Below are 13,540 nucleotides of genomic sequence, written 5' to 3'. Positions count from 1 at the left end.
AAATAATGTTTTCAATTCACTTCAGATATAAATGGCTATTGTTATAATTTGTTACCTTTCATAAGGAAGCTTGCATATTCAGAGCCTGTGTGGAAACTCAGGAGCCTGTAAGCAGGGGAGAAAGGAGTATACACCAGACGCCGTGCTTTGCTCTCTGCGTCTCTGTCTCTCTCTGTCTCTCTTCTCTCTGTCTCTCTCTGTCTCTCTTCTCTCTGTCTCTCTCTGTCTCTCTGTCTCTGTATCTCTCTCTCTCTCTGTCTCTCTGTCTCTCTGTCTCTCTGTCTCTGTCTCTCTGTCTCTGTCTCTGTCTCTCTCTCTCTCTCTCTCTCTCTCTCTCTCTCTCTCTCTCTCTCTCCCTCTTCCAGGTAATTTACTGAAATAACTGATAATAGCTTTCCCAGATCCAGCTTAGTCATAGTCATAGGGGAGGGGAGTAAGGGGAAAATGGGAGGGAGGAATGGGAGGATACAAGGGATGGGATAACAATTGAGATGTAGTATGAATAAATGAATAAAATATATTATAAAAAATGGAAAAAAAGAAAAAAGACAACTTCAGGTGGTATGTGTCCACAGGAAACATGGATGAACTGTCGACCTGTATTTCTGTTTTGAAAGCTTTTGATTACAGGCAGCCAACAAACGAACAAACAAACAAAAATGTGGACCAGCTTGGGAGGAAAAGCAATGTGTTAACTTAGGAGGAAAGGCTGACTAAGTCTTGAAATGATGAGAAGGGGCTGATTCAGAAGCCTTGGATGGTAAAGTTTCCCGGGCCTGTCTTTGGTACTTGATGTGCTGTCTTTGTGGTACCCACTGCATCAGGACTTCTTCCCACATGCAGAAACATGTCACTTGTAGCATCTGTGACCTCCTACTCTGGCCTTTGAAGGGAATTGATTGTTTCTTATAGTTTAAGAAACCCTATAGTTAAGAAACCCAGCCTGATGGGCTGGGTACTCATCCTGAGTGGTCAGTTCTGGTATGAATGAGATGGTGATTCTCATGAGAATTCTCGACTGCAATAAAGGGTGAAGGATTCCCTAGCATTCTCCTCTCCCTAGTTGTTTCTTCATTCTTTGTCTCCATGTCACCCCAGTTTGACCTCCTACTGTCACCTCCTTTAGGCTTAGCCGCCAAGTTCATTCTTGTTAGTCTTTAGAAACCACATCAAGTCGTGCTTTGCTTTGATCCCCAGCTTGTTCTCAGAGTGGAATATTTGTGGTGTGAAGATGAATGTAATGTTATACTCACATCATCCACCTCAGGGATGAAGGCAAGGCCAGGGCAGGCGAAGGGTGAAGGCGGACATTTCTCCTACCGTCTTCCCACGGCATGTCGATGGAGCGTGCAGAGACCTACCTACAGTGCTAGTTCTGCCTTGAGAGCTCAGAGGCAGCTTTCCACCAGCCAGCTAACCCCTGGGCATCCTTTGTTAGAGACAGTTTGTGGACTCTCCCAAGGGCGCTGGGTGGGGGTGGGGAGAGGAGCAGGTCATGAAGCTGTGTGCCAGGAGCCAGAATCAGCAGGAGGAAACGTGATAGGAGTTCACCAAATTTCCAGCCCACCCCAGGTTCCTCCCACCGCCTCTCCCTTTTGTCTTAAATGTTAATTTATTGAATTGCACATTGTTTTTTGGAGAGCTCCATTCCACTCCTCCACACATGTTCCAGCAAGCAGGGAACCACGTCTTAGAGGCAGATAACTTGGAAGAATGAGAAAATGGAAATTGCTCCAAAGAGCTCTAGTCACCCGTGGTCTGTGGGAAGGATGAAAAAGGCGCTTCTCCCTTCCTTAATACCAAGTTAAAACTAAAGCGAAATGCTAAAGAACCTCCTGGCATTAATCTGTGGTGCCGTTGCTCTCATGCCAGCTCACTCCAGCTGGACTTATTGTACCTTTCTTCCTCCCTCTTGATGATAGTGACTTTTATCATGGTGCCTTCCCAACACACCTTCCCGTCACAGCACGTTCCCATCAGAAGAGCCTGCGGTCTCGGAGAAAGCTGGTTTTTCAGCTCCACCTCCCACTCCATAGGTGTCTGCGGCTCATTGCCTCGTCTCTGTGAATCTCAGGATATGTGATAGAGACAGGAGCACGTAGTTTACAGCTATGCACTTAGTACTAAGTACGTAGGCCAGATGTAGAAACAGAGTGATAGTGAGGCTGGCACGTGGGAGTTCCTGCGTAAAACGTAGATAGTATTAGTCCAAGAATGCATTGTAATCTTAGAGGCTTGATACTCGTTTCAGTGTCTCTCACAGCAACAAAAATTTGCTCTTAAAACTTTTTAGGTGGCATTTGAATCTCCCTAAAGTCAACCGCAGCACAGCATCACATGCTTTTGGCTCCCTCTCTATCCCTGGATGAAGCCGTCTTGGCAGAACCCCACTCTTCCTTGTGGCTCCCTCCTAAGTTCTGTTCTGCAGAGCTCAGCGCAGGCTTGGAGCTTTTCCAAGGCATGTAACATCAACCTCACGTGGATTTGAATATCCGGCTGTTGAGATCTTTGCTTTGTCTTGTCTTTGTGGGTGAGCTGTGGCACCTAAGTAAATAAGTCCGTAGAATCCCAGGATGGCTCAACCTAGATGCGGAAGCAAAAAATTTGAATTAGATTTCTGTGCAATTATGAGGAATTTTATAATCATATTTGAACCATCACTGTTTTTTGTTTTTTGCTTTTTGTTTTTTAAGCAAAGGAAAAACAGACTCTACCTTCAGGGCTTGTGGCCTTTTAAAGATTAGCACAAACAAGGCTGTGTGCTACCTTATTTCCATAAATGGGGGAGTCAGAAATGTACAAGTGGATAATACCTAATGGAATCTAATCTAAAAAGTTGACTCTCTTAGCAGCCTACCTCAGACCCCTACCCACTACATCCCTGTGCCCCTTTGGCTGCTTTGGTTTTTCCTACCGAAAAGGAGAAAATCTACAGCAGTAACAGGTGCAACACTCTAGGAGAAAATGGACAAACGTCCTTCATGTAAACCTGAAATCTGAGGTAGAGTGTCTGAATGCAGTGCCTGCCTGTGAGGAGTGGGAGCTAAGGCAGGAACATCACTGAGCTCTGTGGATGGCAGAACTCACAAGGCCCCTGGTAGCGGAGGCTCACACCCACAGCCCAGACCTCCATTTCATCTGAGTGTGGGGATGCCTTGAAGGGTGGACATGCTCGCCTCAGGCAGGATGGGTTTCTATGTTCCTGGCTGAAGCAGATAAGCGCTGTGAAGGAGATGAACAGGAATTTGATAGAAAGTAGTGAGTGCACACGGACTGTCAGGGCCAATTGCCCTTTCCATTTTAACTGGCTTCATATCTGTCCACAAGTCACAGTAGTCTATCACCAATAGTTGGGTGTTTTGACTCCCAAATTCTAACCCCTCCCCCCAGATTTTAATTAAAACGTGAACTTTATCATTAAAATAAAAAGTACGTTATGAGCCGGGCGTGGTGGTGCACACCTTTAATCTCAAAAGTCAGGGAGGCAGAGGCAGGCAGATCTCTGTGACTTCAAGGCCACCAGAATCTCCAAAGCAAGTCTAGGACAGCCAAGGCTACATGGAGAAACCATGTCTCAAAACAACAACAACCTGTTATTGAGCCCTACTTTGTACCCAGCCCATGTATATATATAAATGACCAAGATTTGATCTGTCATTTTCAGTGGGCTAAGAATAATATTTTGTGGTGAAAAAGAGGGAGACAGAGTTTGTACCATGAGACCTGATAACATATTTTCTGTGTGAAGAGAAAATAAGAGGAAATAATAACAATGCAAAGTGAGGGCCCGGAAGAGTAAGGCATATTGCAGAGCAGGTAAGGGACGCAGACACGAAAAGAGAACGCCGGTGAAACCCTCCAACTCTTGTTGTAAATAGCCGTCTCATCTTAGTTGTTACCATTCATCCATCACCATCATCACCATCATCACCAACTTCAGGACAACTCAGTGAAGACTGAACAGTCACTGATGCTGTTTCCATGCTCGCCGTGGGATGTGGTGAGGTCCTCTCATTTATGGCGCCCTCCCTGTTATTTGTATTTGTGTAGGTTGAGCCCGTAATAGAGAAAGGCCATGAGAGCTTGGTCCATCACATCCTGCTCTATCAATGCAGCAGCAACTTTAACGACAGTGTTCTGGACTATGGCCATGAGTGCTACCATCCAAATATGCCCGATGCCTTCCTTACCTGCGAAACTGTGATTTTTGCCTGGGCCATTGGTGGAGAGGTGAGGCTAATGACGATGACTGATCTGCAGCCAATTATTTGATTGCTTTATTATATGTGCTTCTCCCACAAGTAGGGTTCTAGTAGAAACACACCATTCTCACGCAAAAATACATAAATATTTACTTATATTTCTACTTCTGAAGGAAAGGATTCTTCCCTTCACTGATGGTATTTGATCTGTGCTCGATGTATGATGTTGTTCCAGAAGCTGAGGTGTCTCTGGGGAGTGGTTGGGCTTGGTGGCCCGAACTTCCCCAAGGGACTCTTAAGGACTCCCACAGGTCACTGTCTCATGAAAGTTTTTCCCCCCATATTCAGGGCTTTACCTACCCGCCTCATGTTGGGTTATCCCTCGGCACGCCACTGGATCCTCATTATGTGCTCTTAGAAGTCCATTACGATAATCCCACACACAAGAAAGGTAAGAAGTTTCTGTGTTTTACCTGCCAACTTAAAAACGTCATGTTAACTATTATCTGTAACACAGTGGAGGTCAAATAGGAAACTTCGTATTAGAAAGTGTTAAATGTGTACATTTGCCATCCAAATTAGGATGTTTAAAAAAAAACCAAAACAAAACAAGGCATGATTCAGACCTACCCTGGGACAACAGATTTTAACCAGCAGCACCTGGGCAAATAGGCTACACACCCTAAGAATACATTTTCGTATTTGTCACCAGGGAGTAGGAAAGTAGGCAGTAAGTGCCTTTGTGATGTAAATTAGTTCCAAATACATGTGGTATTTTTTTAAAAAATCCCCCTCCCCTCCTCTCTCTGGACATAAATTCCATGTTGGATGTCTTGCTAAATTACCTCCACCTCTCTTTTTTTTTTTAGTCAGAATGTGGAGGGTTTGAAAGAGAATGACTCCCACAGGCTCATGTTTGAACACTTGGTCCCCAGTTGGTGGGATTGTTTGGGAATGATTAGGAGTTGTTGACTTGTTGCAGGATGTGTGAGCTTTGAGGTCTCAGAAGCCCATGGCAGCCGTTCCCAGTTAGCTTTCTCTCTGGTTGCTGTCTCAACATGTGAGGAGGCTCTCAGCTACTGTTCTCCAGCGCCATGCCCTCTGGTCACTATGCTTCCCACTACGCTTCCCCATTGACCAACTCCCTGAAATTATAAGCAAGGCCCCATGGTGTCTCTTTAGAGCAAAGGAAAAGTAATTAAGACATGGGGTCTCTCACTGAGCTGTATCCAGAATGGCTTGTGAGCAAGCCCCAGGCATCCTTCTGTCTTTACTCCCTCGGTACTGGTGTTACAGGCACGCTGGGGAGTAGAACTTAGGTCCTCATGCTGGCAGAGCCAACACTGTCTCAACAGGGCCATCTCTTTAGACCCCAACACTTTTTTTTTTTAATATAACTACATTTACGGAAAAGCTACCACCCGTCAAACTAAAAGCAACTGACAACTTGTTTGATAGGCTCTCCACCACTGTACTCAAGGATTATCTATGATGAGAAACACGGAGGTTTGAAGAGATGCATTTGGTTTCTGAATTTGCCCATCCCGTTTTCCAGCTGGACTCAGTGTGAAATCACCAATGAAAACAATCTCAATTATTTTACTCGACAATGTTTTCACTAAACATTAAACACCAATTATGTGCTTGAAGATTAATATGAGTAAAGAAGATACCGGCTCATCCATGGAAGTCATAGTCAAAAGCTGTGTATGGTGGGGAATGCCTGTTACTCCAACACTTGGGGCTTAAGAGCAAAGGATTGCCAGTTTGACGCCAGCTTGATCTACATAGTGAGACCCTGACTCAAAACACGACAAAATGAAACAAACAAAAGTTATAGCCCAGGAGGAAAGAGAAACACTTAAAATAAGATCACATGTTTCCACTAGTTGATACAAAAGGGATACATCTGACAGAGTGAGAGTATTTAATTGTTGACCTAGTTAAGCCAGGAGGATGTGGTGGTAGTCTGTAAAATGTTCCTTGTAAAAACAGACTCTTCATAGATCTATGTCGAGGTACCTGTGGGAAAGGTTCCAATTAATTAAAGTTAATTATGGGTTTATAGTATCTGGGTCACGTACTCTCCCTCTCTTTGGTAACATGTCATAGCAAAGACTGTTACTTGTCTTTTAACCCCACAATGCCCACCACCCATCCACTCTCAGTAACTGTCTGATGAGTGTGTTAAGGGCTAAGAGAACGGTAGTAAACTTTCAGAGTAAACTTTAGAAGTTTTCTCATCAGTAGATGGTTGGTTTCTACCTAAGAGTAAGACTTGACGTCACCCCAAAGCAATACAAAGTAAACTGTCTAGGGTTACCCAATCTTATGGTGAATGACTTTAAATATTTTGTCCTGTCATGTGTTGGGTAACTGAGAAACGTGTCTTCTAGATAAACCAAGCATATCCTCCATCGCGTGCCATGGGGGTCCGTGGTACTTATAGACAATATGGTGGCTTACGTTCGTCTTTCTCTTCACAAAGCTATTTGTCTTCCATTCATTTCTGCTTGCACTCCTTTTTGTCATGAAGCTTTTGTTTTTGTTGTTGTTCTTGTTAGCAGAAATGAATGGTCCACTTCAAATGAATGTGAAAACAACTGTTTTTTAAAAAGTGCCTTCAGATTCACTGTTTGTTCTGTGCTCCTGTTATAGGTTTAATAGACAGTTCTGGCCTGAGGTTTTTCCACACTACGGATATAAGGACATATGACGCGGGAGTGATTGAGGCTGGCCTCTGGGTGAGCCTCTTCCACACAGTCCCTCCAGGGATGCCTGAGTTCCGGTCCGAGGGTCACTGCACTCTGGAGTGCCTGGAGGAGGTGAGCAGTGCCACAGCGCATGCGCTGGCACCTCCAGGTTAGCGCCTGCTCTAGCCCCTGTGACCGTTCAGCAGTGGCTCCTTGTACTGTCGTCACTTCAGCAGGACCTTTGACTGCCCTCCTTAAATCTCCGTGAAGGGCAGAGTGACCCAGGAGGTGTTTTCTTCCTTCCTTGACCACTTCAGTTCCTACTTCCTTTGGGCTTTTTAAAATGATTTTTCTTTATTTCTGTAGTTTCTCTTCCCTTTATTCATTGTTTTATGTTTAATCCCTGTACTCTCCATTATTCACTTTTGGTTTTAATCCTTTTCTCTGCCTTATAGTTCTCTTCTTTTAATAGGAACAAGCAATGTGAAATATGCCACGCACAGGGAGTCTGTAAACTGCAGGCTTCTCATGACTACCCCATGAACAGCTTTTCTCTTGGACCAAAGTGTTCCCATATGGATGGTATTATTTATGAAATATGGGTTCTGTGACCGTTCCCTGGTGAAGTGGAAAGAACATGTTCTACTGAGTCATTTAGACCTGATTCAAATTGCCATGCCAACGCAGATCAGCTGCAGAGCCAGGGTTGCTTTCCACTGGAAAGATGTCTTCTTTCATCTGGGAAAGTAGGAACAGGTTCTCCTTTTGAGAGTTTGCCCTTTTCGGTTATTGACCCGCGACTGTACTCCATCCTCTGGGAGCACTGTCTGTCTTTCCATCTCCCAAAGGAAGAGAAGAGAAAGTTCAGTTCAGTGTGGCCCGTACCTGTCCCTTCTTTTTCCCGGCAAATGCTGATCCCAAAGAGAACAGTCAACAATCCAGATTCAAAGTGTTTGGCAGCGCAGGCTTTCCCTTAAATTGCTTCATCTCCTTTGTCAGTTGTACCTCAAGTATGCCTGAACTGCCTGAGCATGCCCTTGCTGAGCAAATAGAACCCTCCTCGCTGTCCTGCAGGCCCTGGGAGCGGAGAAGCCAAGTGGAATCCACGTGTTTGCGGTTCTCCTCCACGCTCACCTGGCGGGCAGAGGCATCCGGCTGCGTCATTTTCGCAAGGGGGAGGAAATACAATCCCTGGCTTACGACGATGACTTCGACTTCAATTTCCAGGAGTTCCAGTATCTGAAGGAAGAACAAACAATCTTGCCGGTACGCATGCGCGCTGTGCCAGAGCCTGCGCATGAGGTTTAGCTCCTAAGATGCAGTAAGGGATCCTGCCAGCCAAGAGAATTGCTCATCATCGCGTTCAGAGTCTCAAAGCCACCCACTGTGGGTGTTGCGTACATAGTGTTCGGAATGTGTTTGATCTGTTTCCCAAACTAGAAACTCACTTTTCTTACCATTCCCAGGGGCAATGCAAGTTCCTGATTAAAGAAAGAAAGGAAGAGAAAACAAAACAATTGAAGGGCTCAGATTCAGATCACTGACTAGTGATCCTTTGGGTTGCAATTATGATAATAGCAAAATTGCGCGTTAGGGTATGTCATCTTGAAGAGGGGACACATTTTATTAGTTTCGTTCGAGAGTAAAACGAACCTAGGACAATTCTTCCGCTAGAAGAACAGGGCTGGAGAAATGGCTCCGTCGGTATGAGTGCTGTCGGTATGAGTGCTTGCTGTGCAAACCCTCAGCAGCCTCATAGAAACTGGACATAGCCTATACTCCTATGACCTGCATGCTGGGGGACAGAGATGAGGGGATCAGTGACCATGCAGTATATGTGTATGTGTACACACATGCACACACACACACACACACACACACATACACACACACACACACACACACACACACACACACACACACACACACACACAGATATCCTAAGAAAAGATATCAGACAGTTAATTATTCTTTGCTTTGTGAACCAGTTTGTAGCAGGGGTAGAAGAAGAGAACTGCACGTCTTACAACAGTGAAGTCTTTCATTTTTCCTTAATTTTATGATGCATTGTCTCCCTTCTACGCCCATCGGGCTCAGCATTTATACGATTTCTTATCCTTAAATAGACTATAAAAAGTTAAATGGGGCTGGAGAGATGGCTCAGTGGTTAAGAGCACTGACTGCTCTTCCAGAGGTCCTGAGTTCAATTCCCAGCAGCCACATGGTGGCTCCCAACCATCTACAGTGTAATCTGATGTTCTCTTCTGGCCTGTGAGTGCAGACAGAGCACTGTATACATAATAAATAAGTTTTTTTTTTTTAAATAAAAGTTAGATGTTTATACATTTGTGAAATGACGGTGGCAGGCACACAAGTAGGCTTGCAGTAGAGTTTCCAGGAGGAGTGAACTGTCAGGGTGAAGACAGAATGTTGGAAGTAACTAATGAAGAGAAAGGGACTTGTCTCTTTTTAATGATCATACTTTACTCACAGCTCTGATTCATTCTTCCCCTTAGACGTTTTTATACTCCTTGACAGACATAAGATGCTTTGATAAGGAGTAATTTGATGTGATTCTATACCTTCTCTCACTGTGTTGGTCTCACGGCTGGCTGTTGCAGTGCATCACTTTCTAACAAGTGTGTGTGTGTGTGTGTGTGTGTGTGTGTGTGTGTGTGTGTGTGCATGCACGTGTACACATGTGCTCTGATCAGGGAATAGGCAAACTGAGGAAAACCCAGGGGCCAATGCCAGAGATGCCGGCCTCTTCCAGCCCATAAGTAGTTGGTCCATGCACTTAATAGTGTGCTTCTTTTTCTCCTTCGATCATGTAGGCCAGAGGGGTCAAACTCAGGCTGTCATGTTTGATAGCAAGAACTTTTATCCACTGAACCAACCACCTCACTGGCCCTTTAAACCTGCCCTCAAAAGTTATATTCTTATACAATTCGCGAAACGACACCAGCAGAAGTATCTTATCTATGTGGTGGAAAGCTACAAAAATATCATTTTTCATGTGTGTTGTAATGTTCAAAAAGTTGGAGAACACCAACACAATAAATTACTATAATTTCTAAGGAAATAAGAACATAACTGAGGCGCTTTAAGGGTGACAATGGCCGCATAAGCAAACAGTAGGATCCTAACTAATATTTCACTAAACAGTTTATCTCTACTAAAGGCTGAAAATTAGTTGTCTCATCAGATGTCCCCATAGCAGCTGTGTGAAGTAAGCGCTATCTTTACTCACTGTGCTGCGCTGAACACTGTCCAGCTAGAGTGTTGTAGAGTCCGGCCTGAACTTGGAGAGCCCCTCTCATTTGCTTCCTTTCTCATTACGGTAACAAACCGGAGTTTACGGCAAATCAAAGCCTTCTGAGTCAAGCTTCATGATGCGTTCCCGCAGGCAGTAAATACGGACTGTTGGTCTAAGGATGCCCTAGGTAGCCCTAACCTGGAGGTTCTTGCTTTTGCCACAGGGAGATAACCTGGTTACGGAATGCCGCTACAACACCAAGGACAGAGCTGGGATGACTTGGGTAAGGGAATGTTTGTTTGTTTTTTTTTTTTAGTTCATTGAATAAGAGGAAGAAATAGCCTTGTGTTGTAAAGAAGAAAAAAGCAAAAAGCTCATTCTTATCTTGAAACAAAACTCTGAAATAGTTCAGCATGAAGCATCGTAAAGCGTGCTGTGGTAGTGTTTATGGGACCGCAGTGATGTAATTTATTGGCGCTTGGGGAAAGCTACCCTTCCTTATCTTTTACTTCGTCCTCACCAAATAGACGAGGCATTAACTCATCCTTATGTTACTTGGGTCTACTTGGGTGTTTACTTAGATAAATCCAGACTTCAAAAGGCAGAGTGAAGGACGTGACCTCGGGAGCTTCTGACCTGAAGAGAAATCTGGTCCCAACAGATTTATTGGGGACTTCTGCCAAACTTTCAAGAAATAGATGTTTCCTGCCTGTTCAGTCTCTTCCAGGAAGACAAGTGGAGGTCATCTCCCACCAGCTTGTTTTATGAAGAGAACACAATCTCCACTCTAAAGCTATATACAAAGTTATGAACCAGGCCAATATACATCTTTGGGAAAATACTGACGGGCTGTATCCTGCTTTACATATAAGGGTACTGTTATAACCGGTTGTATTTAGGTAAAGAATATGAAGTCAAATTAAATCAAAATATAGAGTTATATGAAAATAACCGCATTGAGCCCACTGCTATGCACAACTAGATACACAGCAGCACACACATACACACACGCACAAAACAAAAACAACAACAACAACAACAAAAGCAATACAACCGGAAAAGGGAAAACTAAGTAAAAGGAAGAAATCTCCCACTTAAGGTGGCCTATACATTTATGTGATTCCAATAAAAGAAATTTAGAGAAATTTCACGATTTGGAGCTTTGGATACTTACTTCATAATTAATGCAAAGTAATAAGCCTTTGCCTAATCATCACTAAGATTTCCTCCTCTTTCTTCATATTTGCAAACATGTGTGCTACTTTAGTTTTTACATGCAACAAAAGTATACTTGCAAGAATAGGAAAGACTGCTAAAGAGAGTCAGGCAGGAAGTGAGCTAAGTCAAATCTTATTTTAAAGCTACGGAAACTAAACCTGGGTAGTTTGGGTACACAGCTAGAATCTTTGCAACAAACCTACAAATCCTACATCTTGAGATGTACTGAGAATTGTCAGAGTATTCAGATACGTAAAGCACTGTGAGTTTTGTTTTATTTGTTTGTTTGTTTTTGGGTTTTTTTTGTTTTTTGTTTTGTTGTTTGTTTGTTTTTTATTTAAGGGTGCTGGCATGACTGACAGCCCATAATAAGAAAACTGGATATGTCTTTTAATACGTTTTACCTCTTTGTTACTTAGATTATTGTTTGAGTCAGTTTTTACGTTCATTCATTCTTCCCCAGGTCATAGCAAATGTGCTGGTGAGATCTTCCTGTGGGTGTCTTACTCCACTTGGCACTTTCAGCATTTAACATCCCATTTGTCTGGGTTTTTCTCTGTCTAGAGCTGCTTCTGATTTCTTCCCTTATTTCGATCATATTTGTCTTCCATTACTTGATGTTTGCAGCCTTTGCTAAACCTTAACATCTGCATCGTCTTGCAATCTCTGTGACTAATCACTTCTTTTTCTTGAGTAAAAAAAAATCACACTTTACTGTTTTTTAAATAGTTTTTGGTTGAAAGCTGGTCAGTGGAAGACGTTGAAGCAACTGTAGATTCTTTAGAGGGTTGAAGTTTTGATGAAAATGTGGTGGAATATCACCTACTTCTATGTAAAATGTGCTGCCTGCTGCCACCGTAGCATGCAGCTGCTGATATTTGCATATAAAGATAATATCATAGAAAATTCATTTCAGCTAAGAAAACACTCCGTCGTGCATGGGAGGTGGAGGCCAGAGGATAAGGAATTCAAAAACAGCGTGGTCTTTACGAGACCCTCTCGCTCCCTCATAACCCTGAATAATCCCATCAACGTGATTTGCAAAGAGCAAACGTCACTAGGACCCTCCGAAATGTCTACCATGGCACAAGTTTGTATCAGAACTATAAAGGACTTTAATAGGCTGTCTAAGAGAGGCCCCTTTTCAAGAGACAGAAATAAATTTAACTTTTAATGTTGCAATATTTTTTGAAAGTTAAGAGTCCTTTAAATTAATAAATTTCAAGCCAGCTACTTAGGAGTAGAGGCAAAAAGGATTGTGAGTTCGAGGCTAACCTGAGTAACTTAGTGAGACCCGGTATTAACTTTTTAAAAAGAAGCTTGGTCAAGCGCTGGTAGCAGTGTTTTGTGCGGCAACTCTGAGGCCAGGATTTGACCCTCAGTACCACAACAAAATACCGATAATAAGCTGTTACTTACAAGTGATAAAGATCGAACGCCTTTCAGAGCTGAGTGGATCTGGAGGATCCTGTTGCCTTTGTGTTCTGTGTGTGAGAGCTGAGAGAACTTTGCAAATCAAACATCTCCGTTTTTCAGGGAGGACTAAGCACCAGGAACGAAATGTGTCTCTCGTACCTTCTTTATTACCCAAGGATCAACCTGACGCGGTGTGCCAGCATCCCGGACATCATGGAACAGCTGCAGTTCATCGGCGTGAAGGAGATCTACAGACCCGTCACGTGAGTGGCCACGGATTCCAGGCTCCCGGAAACGGGTCTCATCTTCATACTGAGACAGTCATCATATTATGGGTTACTTGTGTGCTGCTCTTTCCTGATTGTTTGGAACCCCGGCGGCCAAGGAATCTTGGTTGCTTTGTCCAAGGTCTTCCAAAACACCCTCGGGATCAGCAATCGCTAGGAAGACCAATAGCGCTCAGCCGATAGCTGTTCTTCTGGGTAAAGTTAATACAGGGAAAAGATACGAAGGGAGATGAGCAAAGGAAAAGGCAACAGGCAGAGCACCCAAGCTCCCAGAGGCCTCCCTAGGTAACCACACAGAATACACAGCCAACTGGGATGAAGTTCCTGCAGGGAGGTCTCCTACAAAAGCTCTGTAGAGCGGCTATGCCCCAGGTTTTTACTGGGGATGCCCCAATGGTGCTCCGCCTAATGCATGCCCTATTTGCAGACTTGAGGATGGGAAGCAAGCATTCTGCACAGAGAACATTG

At 43.8% G+C, this 13,540-nt stretch overlaps 1 protein-coding gene across 1 annotated transcript in view; it reads left to right on the top strand.

The window, feature by feature from the left end:
* MOXD1 (monooxygenase DBH like 1) overlaps window positions 1–13,540 on the top strand; it is a 73,640-nt gene that overhangs the window by 52,725 nt on the left and 7,375 nt on the right. Inside the window, exons 5-10 of the mRNA XM_084775141.1 lie at window positions 4,051–4,230; window positions 4,551–4,653; window positions 6,861–7,027; window positions 7,970–8,161; window positions 10,375–10,434; window positions 12,906–13,048. Coding sequence (XP_084631267.1) covers window positions 4,051–4,230; window positions 4,551–4,653; window positions 6,861–7,027; window positions 7,970–8,161; window positions 10,375–10,434; window positions 12,906–13,048 — 845 coding nt within the window. The remainder of the gene's footprint in view (window positions 1–4,050; window positions 4,231–4,550; window positions 4,654–6,860; window positions 7,028–7,969; window positions 8,162–10,374; window positions 10,435–12,905; window positions 13,049–13,540) is intronic.

Source organism: Acomys minous, assembly GCF_964271855.1.
Source record: "Acomys minous genome assembly, chromosome: 3".
In the NCBI taxonomy this organism is placed as follows: Eukaryota; Metazoa; Chordata; class Mammalia; order Rodentia; family Muridae; genus Acomys; species Acomys minous.
Note: the sequence above shows the minus strand (reverse complement) of the source record. Positions and strands in the feature narration are given on the sequence as shown.